This window comes from Pecten maximus, chromosome 4, assembly GCF_902652985.1.
Source record: "Pecten maximus chromosome 4, xPecMax1.1, whole genome shotgun sequence".
Classification (NCBI taxonomy): Eukaryota; Metazoa; Mollusca; class Bivalvia; order Pectinida; family Pectinidae; genus Pecten; species Pecten maximus.
The window spans coordinates 47,634,024-47,649,461 of NC_047018.1; the positions used below are offsets into that span (position 1 = coordinate 47,634,024).

Here is a 15,438-nt window from a genome sequence, read left to right on the forward strand (position 1 = left end):
TGTCCACTAAACAATATGTCGGTTTGACATATTTCAAAACGAAATGAAAAATATCAGCATTATTTTTGACCTGACCTCAGGGTCATAATTGATCCCAAGTCCGTGTACTATGTAGTCGATGCAGAGACTCTCTGGCGATAGTGACAAGAGTTCGGCAGAAATATGTTAGCAGACAACTACAGTTCGGCAGAAAAGAGTGTACCAATTATCCCCAAGAGGGGGCGCTGTATTTCCAAGATGGCAGCCTCCATGCGACTGCCCGTGGTGGTGATTTTGGGATCAACTGGGACAGGAAAATCGAAGTTGGCACTTGAGCTAGGGAAGATTTTTAATGGAGAAATCATTAGTGCCGATTCCATGCAGGTCACTGATATTTTTTAACGCTGAATTATGTGTTTGTTTACATTTTTGACTTAGCCCTATACACAGGGTATGTCTGTATACTGTATCAGCTGTGTATAGATTCTACGTAACACTGCACTGTAATATTTCACAAATCTCAACCACAATATGGCAAGCCAAAGTGGAAAAATGTCACTCTTTATGGATATCCATACATTAATTATGGAAAGGGCCGATAGAGCCAAGTGACAATGGCATGGAATGGAAAATATATGTAAGGAAATCAAAAACTGGTAGCCCTAGGATTGAAAATGAAAGTAGAATGCATTAATATTGTTTGTAGGGAAATAGGGGAAAGAAACGAATATATATATATGTAATATTGATAGTTAAATAACACTATATTGTGTCGAGCATAATAGTTTTGATAGGTATCAATGAGCCTTCTCTAAGTTTAAACTACAGTATGAAAGTATATTATAACATTCAATTGATTAAACGGTCCTTAGTTCAAGTAAAAGCATTTTCTCTGTGGTAAATGGTTACCTAAGAATCAGTCCCTTTTCCAAAGAGCATAAAACCTTACCAGTAATTGATATATGCGGCTAGTATCAAAATGCCATCAAAACTTACTGTCGCCCAATGCGTTATAGTTATTGGGAAGTTTTCGATGTGACACTGATCTGATAGGTAGTCAACTGCCCTGTTACATGCTATGGAAATTGGTGACACAAGATTTAAAAAATTTTTGTTCAAGAGTTTGGATCAGCCACAGTTTTCAATATCAAAAAAGGGCTTTCTTCGTTCCATTAAGTTTTTATTGTAGTTTTACTAGAAGGCAGAAGCCCATCAATTTGGTACATTTATCTATCGCGTGTCTACACAAGTTTATCAAAAAGAAGAGAGTAAAAAGAAATGTACCTTGAATTGTGGATATTCATAATTTGAACTATGTATGAAAAGAGTTGCAGTGTGGCCCGCGATAGAAATTCATTATTAGTCCCTGTCAGTCTGTCAGTCTGTTCACTCAGTTTTCTGCAATTTTCTCAGCCATGCTTCAAGGTATTTTGATGAAAGTTGGTATGTAACTTCATGATGAGTAGCTACAGTTCATGTTCGAGTTTCAGGGTTTTTAAGTCGAGGTACATATACATTTATTGCTTTAGTGAAATTAATATATATATACTGTGATATGTTTCGTATCGTGAGACAAGTATCGCGATACGTATCATACCGTAATGGATGCGTATTGTTGCAGCACCAACATACAGAGGGAGCTGATTTATGGATATCAATAATTCATGTATACAAGTGTACATTTATTTTAAATTGTTTATGGATATCCAGAATTCATTCAATATTTCATTTTCTAAAATCTATAAATCACTTGGTGATATCCATAAATGAATTAATTCAAGCCGAGTTATAATATGTATATATCTATGTCCATAAATCGGTTTATGGATATCAAAATCAATTATGGATATTTAGAATTATTTATGGATATTCATGCCATATTATAAACTTTTAAGTGTCATCGACCTTACACGGGATGCCGTCCTTAAATGACCTTAGCTGTTAATAAGACGTTAAACAAATAAAACCAAACCAAACTTTGAAAAAAAATGTGTTAATCCTATATTATAAAAAGAGGGGTCCTCCTAAAAACATGAATGGATATGATCAGACCTGAATTAGTTTTAAAGGTATTTTATCGCTTATAAATGTGTTATTTCTCTGTTTTATGCAAGAAAATATGTTATTACGTATTTTGAAATATCATATTTATTCAAAAAAGTTAATGATATATTTTAAAGATCATTTACTGGGTCGCTAATCAAACCGACAAACATGACCTAAAAGGGACTTGAATGGGATCGAGTGGACCTGAACGGGAATATTACACAAAATTAATTATAATACATCTATATACCTGTTCAGATCCATTCCTGTTTTTTGGAGGACCCTAAAAACGGCAATATTATTTAACTTTTCGGGGAACCTTTCTGCTTTGATAGAGAAACACAAGGAGTTTAATATTTTCCAAATAAAAAAGGAGATGAGCAGGTCGCTGCTATATTTTTTGCAATAATCACCCAATACAAATGAGATATTTATTTTTACAGGTATGAAAGTTAAAAAATGATTCAGGATTCAGTGTTTCTCATCTGGGATTTCACTCTGGGGATGCCATTATTATAATCCTACAATTTTTTTTAAAGCCTATACACAAACTTGAGTTATTACTAAAAAAAATGTAATTAGCATTGAAAAAAAGCTGGGTTTTTAACACTCTTTGAACTACTAATGATAAAATATTTAGCTCACAAGGAAAATTTTCATAAAATGTTATTTAAATACTTCATTTTTACTGATAACTTAAGTTACAACTGATGGAAATTTAAAAACCCACAAAGTTCTAAGATATTATTTGGGTTGAATTTATATTGAATTATGTACTTCTTCAACTTTAGCCTGAATTTCATGCGTCATTAAGATTTATTCCGAGTTTACTCAGGCTATACATGAGATGTTTGAAAATTTGACAGATGTCTGACCCCAATTCCAGACATCTAGTGTATTCATAAAAAGCTCAATTGCAAGCATTAGATGATTCAAGAAAAATAAATATTGTAGATAATATATGGATGGTCTAGCTCAGGTGATTCACCTAAGCATTCGGGTAGTTTCCCCAATTTGAATGTGAAAAGGTATATTTGGGGTCACATGCCTCACCAAATGGGATTTTTTCGGGCTGGTTCTGTACTCTGGTTTCCTCCCACAAAAGAAAGCCTCCCATGTGCTTATTTCTAGGTCAACAAAAGTGATGACTATAAGTTGATATAACTTGTTTCACAATTGTTGTAAAATAAATAAAGTTTAGTATAAGTTGATATAACTTGTTTCACAATTGTTGTAAAATAAATAAAGTTTAGTATAAGTTGATATAACTTGTTTCACAATTGTTGTAAAATGAATAAAGTTTAATATAAATTGATATAGCTTATTTCACAATTGTTGTAAAATGACTAAAGTTTAGTATAAATTGATATAGCTTATTTCACAATTGTTGTAAAATGACTAAAGTTTAGTATAAATTGATATAGCTTGTTTTACAATTATTGTAAAAACAAATGAACATACAAGGTACTTAAAAATTTGCTTAAACAGCCACTATTTTGGATTTTAACGTTTAGGAATTTGTTATTTCTCCATACTGGTATCCGTGGAAGGAAATGTTATGTATGAGTCCTGGTTTTGTTTGCCACATTTAGAACTTTGTTTTTGATTTATTTTCAGGTCTACAAGGGGTTAGACATCAGCACAAATAAAGTGACAGCTGAAGAGTTAAGGCAATGTCCCCATCACATGATCGACTTTCTCAGTCCTCTGACCAGGAACTACACCGTCACTGACTATAGAGATGCCACACTACCTATTGTATCCTTTTGTTTGTCTCTTACGGATGGTCCAGTGATGCTGGAAATTAGGGATGCTGGAAATAAGGAATGCTGGAAATTAGGGATGCTGGAAATAAGGGATGCTGGGAATTAGGGATGCTGGAAATATGGACTTCAAGGATTTGTGTTAAGCTGCAGTTTCTCAAAATATATAGCTGTTATTCTAACCAAACTTTAGAATATAACTGGTAGAGAGAATTCAATTCTTTTTATTGAAGTTTGTATTGTAACAGGGGGTATTGTGTTTCATAGAATTTTAAATTCAATGCTAAAATCAAAAGGCAATGTCTCTCTTCAAAAGTTGACTGTCCAATACGCAGACATCTTTAAAATATAAAAATATCAAATTTATGAAAATATAAAAATATCAAATTTAACAAAGAAATTCATAAAATGATGATTCTGTTTCACGGGTACAGATAAGATTTCAAGTACATGTATTTTTAAACAAAACTGATGAAGCCTCGCATATAGAGGCGAAACCAGTCGACAAATAAATTATAAGTAACCCACTTACCTGGTGACACTTGTCCTTGTTACCTCCCCCCTCTTTATATTTAAACAAGATAGTAATGATTAATTTTTAATAAGTTGGTACATGGAGTTATATCTTGTTTCAGATTGACCGACTTGTAATAGAGGGTAAATTTTGTTTTGATAAAATAAATTACCTGGTTTATTGTATAAATGATTTACTATTAATAAGTTGTGAGTTATATACTTAACTCTTGTGTCAGATTGACCGACTCCTGAAGCAGGAAAAGCTCCCAATCATTGTTGGAGGCACCAGCTACTACATAGAATCCCTCCTGTGGAACTTCATCGTTACTAAGCAGGTAAAATACTTCCCTGGTAAAACAGGTAAATTTATTTCATTCCACAATTACCGATTATCTTACTTTAAACACCAGTAAATATGTTGAATATAATTGTTTTTTTTGCCACAAACATTCAACATACTGCCTTGATGAAGAAATTTAACCTCAATTTTTTAGCCCAAAATGTGATGATGGTGGGCTATTAAAATTGTATATTGTCCATGGCCCATGGCCTAGCTAAAATATTACTTCAGAAGTACAGGAAAGATATTTATCATATTTGATATACGTGCCTGATCAGTTAAAAAAAACAAATAATAAGCCCATCCATATCTATTTCACTTTCGATAAAAATTGCAATTTTCGTTATCCTGCAATAACCCAACCCCCGTCTTCAGTCAAAGTGTAGGTGTTATACCCGTGGGCTTTCATACCCCTGGGCTTTCTATAGAATAAAAACGGTTCATTTAACGAAAGTGTGACTGTCGAAGGTGTGGGCCACTTGACCTTTGGTGCCAGATTCGTAACTAACCCTGATAAAAATAGATAAAAATAATCACAATGTCCATATTTTTTTAATCACTTGAAAAGCACTCGAGAGCCACTTTGGTTATGGATTGACTGGCGATCTCTACTCCAGTATGTCACAACACTAACGTCAGAGCAATACAGAATGAAGTGGCAACAAAAGAATTTCATTGTAGAAATTAACATTTCACAGTATATAAAAATTATGTAATGTTCAGTAACCGGTCAATTTTGTCCTGATATGAATATAAATAGTATTTAATCTAATTAACGCACAAATGTTCAAGAGAGGTGTACACGTAAAAGGAATGTAAAAGGAGCGGGTCATTGTAGCTTGTATATCGAGTTAAATACGGTCTGTGGCGCTCAGTCGATGGAGCATATTTTGGCTTAGACTGGCCACATGTCTCTAGAATATTAGAATTATAAATTGAATTGAGCTTTATGATTTTGGTTCACTAGGATTTGTCTGATTCTATGGTCAAACTAGGAGGGGGTAGTCTAGTATTTGAATTTAGTGGAGCAATTCTGACAAAAAACTTTGACTCAGTAGCATGTTTCTTTGAGTCGAGAAGTAGATTTACGGATTATCACCCTGGAGACCTGGGTTCGATTCCAGTCAGTGCACTCAACGGGAATGCACTTGTTTTTACCCATATAATAATGTCATAATTGAGTTGTAATAGTTGTCGTATCAAATCACTGTTATCTAGTATTAATTATAGTTAGTAACAGGTACATTCAGTGTGTTAAAACAAGCAATTCATCTTTAAAAAAAATTTCACATTACATACCATAAAGTCTAGAGTGATTTTTGACACAGAGGGTCAAGGTCATTTCACAGAATCATTGGTAGAGAAATTAACTGGCGCATGTACATACTTTGTACCAGTATCTAACAACATTTTAAAATTTCCATGGTGAAGATTACAGGGGTTTTAAATAGAGATCTCCTTTTGACAAAAACCTTAAAACAAAGTGCCTTGAACTACTGTTTTTTCTTGATTAATTGGAATTTAAAAGTTATCAACAATGAAAAAGCTTTACTGATAAATCATGAGTCTTTCTACCACAAAGAGAGTTTTGATTGTTTTGAAGTTAGCTAACATTGGATGCAAGACGTTCTAGTTTATTTCACACGGAAGTCCTGTTGCTGTGAAGTCTCCCAGACAGAAACTTTTTTTCCCATCGTGGCCCACCTGAGATTCGTGTATTAGCTGCCTTTGGAGGTAGTGTAGACCTTGGGGGTCCCAGGCGTTTCTGGCCTCACACCATTAACATTGCACCCAAGGGAGCCCTGCGGTTCTGGTTGACTGGAACCCTCCCTGGAAGTGGGAAGCACCTGTTTGGAGCTGTTAATGGATTTATGGCCCAATATAGACTCACATGACTGGCACTGATTTCCTACTGAAGTGTCTGCCCTAACCACTGGTACAGACACTCTCTCACACTTCCTTTCAGACGGAGTTACCTCCCTTTCCAACATACTCTCCACTTTTCTTCATAGGTATGCCAGAGGGTTTCCAGACCCTCATGTCAATGTCAAGGCCGAACTTCAAAGTCAAATGTCAAAATAGTTTTTTAGAGCATTACTGCTTCCTCTCATATATATGAACAATTTCCGGAAAATTCTGCGTGTGTATGTTCATTTCCTCAACTAAAAGCCGCAGTTACAAATTAAAGTAAAAGTGATTCTATCAGCGATTTAACATGTATGTTAACACAAATCATTTCATGGATTGTTGTCGAAGGTGAGAAGTTAGTTGTTGGCTTGCTATGAAGTTGCTTCAAGAATGTTTCATAGATCCATTTCGCTCCAATCGTCATTTGTAATGTTTGTTGTAGAATACCATTGAGATCTTTAAAGGTCAGTTAGGTCAGATTTCTTCACTTTTAAATTAGAATGAAAGGGTTGTGTATAAGATATGTCATAAACCCCTAGACATATTTAGTTCATATTTACATCATAACATCACACCATCAAGGTCTACACCTGTATAGATTTTAGTGGTCATCCGGTAAGGCTAAAGGTCAAAGGTCACACCACTTTCAAAATAAAACGTTTATCGCACTAGATATCCCATGAACCTCTAGACAGATTTAATTCATATTCACACCATAATGTCGCACCATTAAGGTCTACACCAAATAAGATTTTAGTGGACATTGGGCAAGGATAAAGGTCAAAGGTCACTTCTGACCACTCTTAAAATAAAAAGCATGTCTACAAGATACCCCGTAAGCTCCTGGACAGATTTATACCTCACCTATAGCTCACTGATGTTGATGTCATAGCGTTATCTGAGAATACTACTATTGACCTAAATTCTAATTCAATCAACTCTCTTTGTTTTTTACTATAATGATGATCATGTCTAGAGTATACAGTTTTCAGTGGATTAAAATAGTCGTTGTACCTAGGTTGGGAATGTGGTGCCATAGTCAACTAATTGGTAGTTTTGTTTCTTTGCTGGGTTATCTCCCCTTGAACAACCAGGGTCATTTTGAGGCGGGGTCTCCTTGTAGTAGTTGGTGACTACCTCACCGAAAAACATATGAGAGGTCTGTCATATGCCATCCAGAGCAATTAGGGTAAAGTGTCTTATCAAAGGACACAACCACAATGGCATAGACCGGCCTGTTTCTCAGCTTCCTGAGAAACAAACCAACATGGGCAGGGAGCGTCGAACCGCACGTCTCGAATCTTCACCTGAGGTTACGTGGCCCAGTGCTCTTTAAACTGACTGAGCTATCACGGCCCCCAGGATTGGGACAGACAGAAGCTAAAGATCCTCGTTTCTATAAATCACAGTACGGCAGACTTGTTGAGGTGTGAGCTAGTTCCTCCTCCTTGGTCTTGGCCGGTGGCAGGCCTCGGAGAAATTAACCAAATCCTGGTTTCTCTGATGCTTGACTTCCAGAATCGGTCACCTGTATCACTGCCACCACTGAACTTTTCCTGTCTAGAACTTCAGTGATAGAAAGCATGTGTACTTCCGTTATAAACTTGTTAAATCAACGTTTATATTTCATTACGAGTGGAAAAAATATTTCAAAAAAATGCTTTTGTGGGCTGAATATTATGATATATATTTCTTTCTTTTAATAATTTTAATTGTATTTTAAAGAACTTTTATTTTGATTTTAACTTACGGCTGTTTGTTGGTAGACTAACAAGGCATGTGATGAGAAAGTCACGGGAGAGTCGCCTATTAACGAATCAGCTTGATAGTAACCCTATAGTTCTGTAGGTATGCATGCACATGCATGTATTGAGGCCAAGGGGACTCACACTTGAGTTATATGTAGTTTTAAACATGCAGATATTTTCATTGAATTACGAACTATTGGCCCGCCCATGTGGGTGGTATTTAGCGATTTAGGTAATTGTTTGGTGTATATATATATATATATATATATATATAAACCCATGTCTGAGACCCTACAGACATACTGGATGCATGTGCAACTGCGAATGCACATGCTTTTCATAGCCAACGCACATGTTGTAAAGTTGGTAGGTATTTCTGTAGTATGGCAGAGATTTTATCTTCACCCTTGGATGATGGCTAAACAGAAAAATCTTCATTATGGGGCAAACTCGGCAATGTCGTAGCAAAAGGACGCAGCGACCTCACAGCGCTAAAATTACCTTGAAATGAAGCAATCAGCGCATGTAAATTGGAGTTTGGTTACCTTACCAATAAACACTTGACATCAAACAAATTTGGTATCTTGTGTACTCCGCTACCCCCCCCGAGTGTCTTCGTCGGAGAAATACAAAGCTCATTCGGCACTCAAATAAACAATATCTCCATGCTTTGATTTCTACTGTCTGACCAAAAAAAATTGGCAGATTGAGAATGAAATTACCAGAAAGAAATTGTCTAAAAAAAAATATTTACAGAGGTTAGGGGATACACACGTTAGTGTTAATGGAGGCTGGAGTTCTGTTTCTGTGAACAATAAATAAAACAGCCAGAACAAAAGGTTTTATTTATAGTGTTTCGAGACATGCACTAAGTGTATGTATTTGATAGATTGATGCTAAATTTAGCTCTTAATATTTCCGTTATGTTATGTATGTACAATTTTTTTTTTTTTTTTTTTTTTAAAGAATTTTACTCATTTTCTCATCATCAACTTTATTCAGTATTTAAGGCCTCCAGCCTACAGTACATCGTAGAAAACATGTATATAATTTGTTCCGAAACATAATATTTGAAAATTTAACAAAACAATGCAAGAAAAGTTTTATATACAATATAAGATGTGCAAATCAATATGCAAATAAATAATATCATGTATGAGAATTTTGTCAGAAAGGAAAACAGATGAAGGAGAATTTCTGAACCCCTGTGTAGTAGAATATGCATTTCCCTGGAGGTTGAGCTCCCTTAAGGGCACTGGACCTTAATCATCCCCTTACACAGATGTGATTAGTGGGATGGCTATGACACCAGTAGTAGTAATTCTTAAGTAAACATAAGTATCTTAATCCCCCTCCCTGTAAATGACCCACTTACCCCAACCCAATCCCCACCCCTCCCAGGAGTACTGTCACAAGCCTACAGAATATTACCTCCCCCCTCCCCCCTCCCCTCCCTCCCCCCTCTCTCTCCTCCTCCAGCTCCTGTCAGGAATATTGAACCAATATGTAGACCTGGTATAGGTTATGTTTCATCTATATAATAAATATATCTTAATTAGGGAGCCATTTCACAAATTATTATTCTTGACATCAAAATGTATCGAATCTGGGATGTTCATTCCATAATTTCTTCAAGAAGGTTGGAGTGAAATAGAAAATAATTCTATATCTATGCATAGTGCACAATTGTGTACATGTATATCAGGCAAAGATTTTTCGTTTTTAGTACATCACCATAATTCATGTAAGATTTTTACGTTTTGTTTTATTTTTGCACACATACAAACATTTTAAATACTTTTGTTCTGAGAAATTTCCTTTTACATATTTATTAAAACTTATTTTCTGAAGTCACTAAACTTCAGATTTCCATAATACAAGTGGATCAGAAAATATGTAAATGTTAAGAGTGCATTATACTGTTCAAAATCAATATATTTGCTGTAAAACTGTTACAGCCCTCGGCTTGTATAAGTATAAGAAGGCAGAAATCCATAAAGCTTGGCAAGTATGTACATCTTCAGGCAAATAGCTCCATTTGTTAAAAGTGCAAAATGTTTTAAAATAGGTAGCTTTTATTTGAAGGGATTTCGTGAAATGTAATTAAAGACAAGTTGTTTCTTCAGACAGTTGCCTGTTTTAGACAAGTCTTTATAGACAGGTGACAGTTATAGACAGGTGACAGTTATAGACAAGTCTCCATAGACAGGTGACAGTTATAGACAAGTCTCCATAGACAGGTGACAGTTATAGACAAGTCTCCATAGACAGGTGATAGTTATAGACAGGATGTCTCTATAGACAGGTGATAGTTATAGACAAGTCTCCATAGACAGGTGACAGTTATAGACAAGTCTCCATAGACAGGTGACAGTTATAGACAGGTCTCCATAGACAGGTGACAGTTATAGACAGGAGGTCTCTATAGACAGGTGACAGTTATAGACAAGTCTCCATAGACAGGTGACAGTTATAGACAGGAAGTCTCCATAGACAGGTGACAGTTATAGACCGGATGTCTCTATAGACAGGTGACAGTTATAGACAGGATGTCTCTATAGACAGGTGACAGTTATAGGCAGGGAGTCTCTATAGACAGGTGACAGTTATAGACAGGAAGTCTCTATAGACAGGTGACAGTTATAGACAGGATGTCTCTATAGACAGGTGACAGTTATAGACAAGTCTCCATAGACAGGTGGCAGTTATAGACAAGAGGTCTCTATAGACAGGTGACAGTTATAGGCAAGTCTCCATAGACAGGTGACAGTTATAGACAAGTCTCCATACACAGGTGACAGTTATAGACAAGTCTCCGTAGACAGGTGACAGTTATAGACAGGTGACAGTTATAGACAGGAGGTCTCTATAGACAGGTGGCAGTTATAGACAAGTCTCCATAGACAGGTGACAGTTATAGACAGGAGGTCTCTATAGACAGGTGACAGTTATAGACAGGTGACCATTACAGACAGGTGACAGTTATAGACAGGAGGTCTGTATAGACAGGTGACAGTTATAGACAGGTGACCATTACAGACAGGTGACAGTTATAGACAGGTGACAGTTATAGACAGGTGACAGTTATAGACAGGTGACCATTACAGACAGGTGATAGTTATAGACAGGATGTCTCTATAGACAGGTGATAGTTATAGACAGGATGTCTCTATAGACAGGTGACAGTTATAGACAAGTCTCCATAGACAGGTGACAGTTATAGACAAGTCTCCATACACAGGTGATAGTTATAGACAAGTCTCCATAGACAGGTGACAGTTATAGACAAGTCTCCATAGACAGGTGACAGTTATAGACAAGTCTCCATAGACAGGTGATAGTTATAGACAGGATGTCTCTATAGACAGGTGATAGTTATAGACAGGATGTCTCTATAGACAGGTGACAGTTATAGACAGGTCTCCATAGACAGGTGACAGTTATAGACAAGTCTCCATAGACAGGTGACAGTTATAGACAGGAAGTCTCTATAGACAGGTGACAGTTATAGGCAGGGAGTCTCTATAGACAGGTGACAGTTATAGACAGGAGGTATCTATAGACAGGTGGCAGTTATAGACAAGAGGTCTCTATAGACAGGTGACAGTTATAGGCAAGTCTCCATAGACAGGTGACAGTTATAGACAAGTCTCCATACACAGGTGACAGTTATAGACAGGAAGTCTCCATAGACAGGTGACAGTTATAGACAAGTCTCCATAGACAGGTGACAGTTATAGACAGGAGGTCATAGACAGGTGACAGTTATAGACAAGTCTCTATAGACAGGTGACAGTTTTAGAAGGTAGTAAATCATTGACAAAAGAATAATAAGTTACGATTGATTGAAAACAAGACATTACCACCCTCCTATCAAGATCTCTTTTTTTTTTACTTTTAAATCCAAATTTAGTAAGTTATTAATTTCATTGAAATTCTATCATAATTCACCTCTGTATTTAGGATGTAACTTCTGATTAGCAATTGCTGTTTTTATTTTGTTTTTTCTTCATTTTCAGTGTTTATTAGATATCTCTATGCTGTTGGTGCCATTCCATACATTATTGTAATGATCATCGTATACACGTCTTGATTGTTACTGCTGCAGCAAATGGCATAATGGTCCTGTAGCATGCGTTGTACCAACTCACAAACTCATTGCAGTCCTGCAAATTAATAACTTTTTTTTCATCTGAGTATATCATAGTTTTTCTTTGTTATTAAGACTCTGCTTACATCAGTGAGTGAAGTTCTTGGAACAGAAAAGTCCATACTTCACAACCCTATATGTGATGTCACAGAAGTGGTCATGTGATTAAAACCGCCTGTTGATGTAAACAGCCTTTTAATTCAATGTGTCAAATCTGCCCGATGATTTCAATTAAGTGTTGCAATGTAGCTTTGATAATTTACAGATTTCTACCCAGGTGTTATGCTGTAGAATCCAGCTACTGTGCAGTAAAATATAATTTTTTTTTTTTTTTTTTTTTTAAATTAACCTCAAAAACGTACTTGCGCATATTTACGGTATATGTTCCTAAAAAACAAATGTGGTATTGTCTATGTAGCCAGTTGTAGTAGATATTTAGGTAGTCAACAAGTTTTATAAGGAATTACTTGACTTTTATGTTGGTAAATTAGTAAATATTTTATTACCAAGCTGAATTTGATAGATCTGGGAGAACTCTGAAGTAATGAGCCTGATGTGCCAGTTCCCTGGTGTTTTGGTAATAGGGCCATAAAGTTGGAGCATAGAGGGGTCGTTTATCTTTATCGTGTGTTTGGAGGTCATTAGAGTGGCAGGAGCATCATCTTATCTGTCCCCAAAAGGTCCTCACATGCAGTATGTATGGAGGAATGTAGCAGAACTGGACTTGGCTGAATTTGAGTGGCCAGGTCAGAGGTCGAAATTAACCTTTTTCTAATCACTACACAGATCCAAGGGGAGGGGGGTCCTGGGGGTCAGGACCCCCCTTTTTGGGATGAGGAAAATTTTTTTATCCCCCAGACCCCTCGCCCAAAAAAAATTTGTCTCGCGCCTATGGCGCTCCCATTACCACCAAATTCCTGGATCCTCGCCTGCACTAACAATTAATTTCGAGTATCCCATTTTACTTTATTGACTTCATTTTAGTTCCGACAAGTGACTCATGAAGGGAGATAATATGTTTGTTTGCTGGGTTTATCGCCCAGTGAACAGCCAGGGTCATTTTGAGGCGGGGTCTCATTGTAGTAGTTGGTGACTACCTTACTGAACAACATACAGGAGGCCTGTTGCATGTCATCCAGAGAAATATGGGTTGAGGTTTTCCAAATAGCCTTTCGAAACAAGGAAAATAAAAAAGGGTGCCTTCCTTTTTCAGATAATCCATTGAAATTATAAATTATACAGCGCTTCAAACATTAGATAAATACTATTAATATTGTAAAATTTGTACTATCTCTTGTTAAATTTGTACTATCTCTTGTTAAATTTGTACTCTCTTGTGTATTTCTATACAAATTTGACGGTTTGTTGTTAAATTCATACTTTCTTGTGTATTTCTATACAAATTCGAAGGTTTGTTGTTAAATTCATACTCTCTTGTTTATTTCTGTACAAATTCGAAGGTTTGTTGTTAAAATCATACTCTCTTGTTTATTTCTGTACAAAGTACATCTGGATATCACAGATTTCAAATTCCTTTTTGTTCACTTCTCCGATATCCTCCTCCTCCTCCTCGCCTCATCAACTTGTGTAGGCCCCCACTGAGATACCATGTCTCCCCTTTCCTTCTCTGCCCTCCGTCAATGAGGCGTGAAATTTTAACAAGCTTATGCACCAGATATGTTACATCAGTAAAATTAATAGCAGACCCTTGTTTCAATTGACAGCAATTTGTCTGAGGGTGTCGAGCCTCATAGAAAGGCTATAAACTCTGGTCAGGATAAATTAATTGGTAGCTTATCTTCACGGCAGGCATATGGATAAGGTTTTGATAGCCTGATGCTCAAGTATAATGGATAATTGCTGTATAAATATGTCCCAAGTAGATTGAGCAGTTTGGGCAAGAAAACATTGTAACACTACTGGAGCATGCTGGGTATTATGAAGGATGTTTCTCAAGTGTTTGGGAGTCAGCTACCGTATCCGAAGCCTGTTCGTGCATAAATCCTTAAGACATAGTTGTACGCCATGATAAATATATTTCCAGAAATATGTCGACATGGAAACCTGCTTCTGAATAGATAACATATGGAAACGAGGTTAGAATGATTGCTAGACAAACAAAGGGGGACAACTGCTGTCACCCGATATTTAGAATAGTTAAATTAAAAGTGGATTCGTTCACATGTGAGGAATGCGTGAATGCTCCTAACATCACACCTGATAACACCGAAGATTCCGAGTTCAAGTCATTATCATCAAATTTGTCAAAAGCTGAAATTAATTTTTCGTATTGACATATCGTTACATGTAACCATGTTTCACAAGCTGTGTAGCAAATTACCAGATTACTGAAAAGTAAAAACTTAAACTTTTCTTTATTTTTCAAAATTGTAAAACAAGTTATATCATCTTATTTTGATCATTCTTGTTGACTCAGATGTATTTTATTAGTGCAGTCATATTCTAGGGGAATGCTTTCACCACAGTAAGTTGGGATGGGGGTTCGCTAATATATAAAACCCAAAAATTGTTTATTTGCAGTATGTGGTGATCGGTTGTTTATTGATGCCATGGAGGAGGTGTTGTTAATTCTATCCCAGTATTGTGATTTATATGAGAACGGAGTAATAAAGAGGCCTACAGAGGCGAGAGTAGGTTATATAGAGAACACTTGTGAAAACATCTCGGAGCTATAACTGGCTAGACTTCCACTTTCCCTCTGAGGATGGGTCCAGCTGCCCCATGTGTTTGGTGTGTCATCCAAACTCTTACAGGTTTTTTTCGGCCCATCACTAGGTCATTCTACCCTAAACTGTTCCCAGGGGCCTGTCCAGCTCCCTGGGGCCCTGTCGCTGCTCCCTCTATAGACAAGTGATGGTTTAAAAACCTGGAATTTGACTTATCTGTACTGACCCAGGACAAACTAAATTGGGGGCTGTATATATTTATGATATGACTTGACCAGACATTTAGAAATACAGGTGGTGT

The 15,438-nt window shown here is 36.4% G+C and overlaps 1 protein-coding gene across 1 annotated transcript in view; it reads left to right on the forward strand.

Annotated features, from left to right (window-relative positions):
- The first annotated feature begins 227 nt into the window (after window positions 1-227).
- LOC117326588 (tRNA dimethylallyltransferase-like) overlaps window positions 228-15,438 on the forward strand; it is a 28,289-nt gene continuing 13,078 nt past the window's right edge. Inside the window, exons 1-3 of the mRNA XM_033883345.1 lie at window positions 228-363; window positions 3,643-3,783; window positions 4,541-4,639. Of these exons, the coding sequence (XP_033739236.1) occupies window positions 238-363; window positions 3,643-3,783; window positions 4,541-4,639 (366 nt within the window). The 5' untranslated portion in view covers window positions 228-237. The remainder of the gene's footprint in view (window positions 364-3,642; window positions 3,784-4,540; window positions 4,640-15,438) is intronic.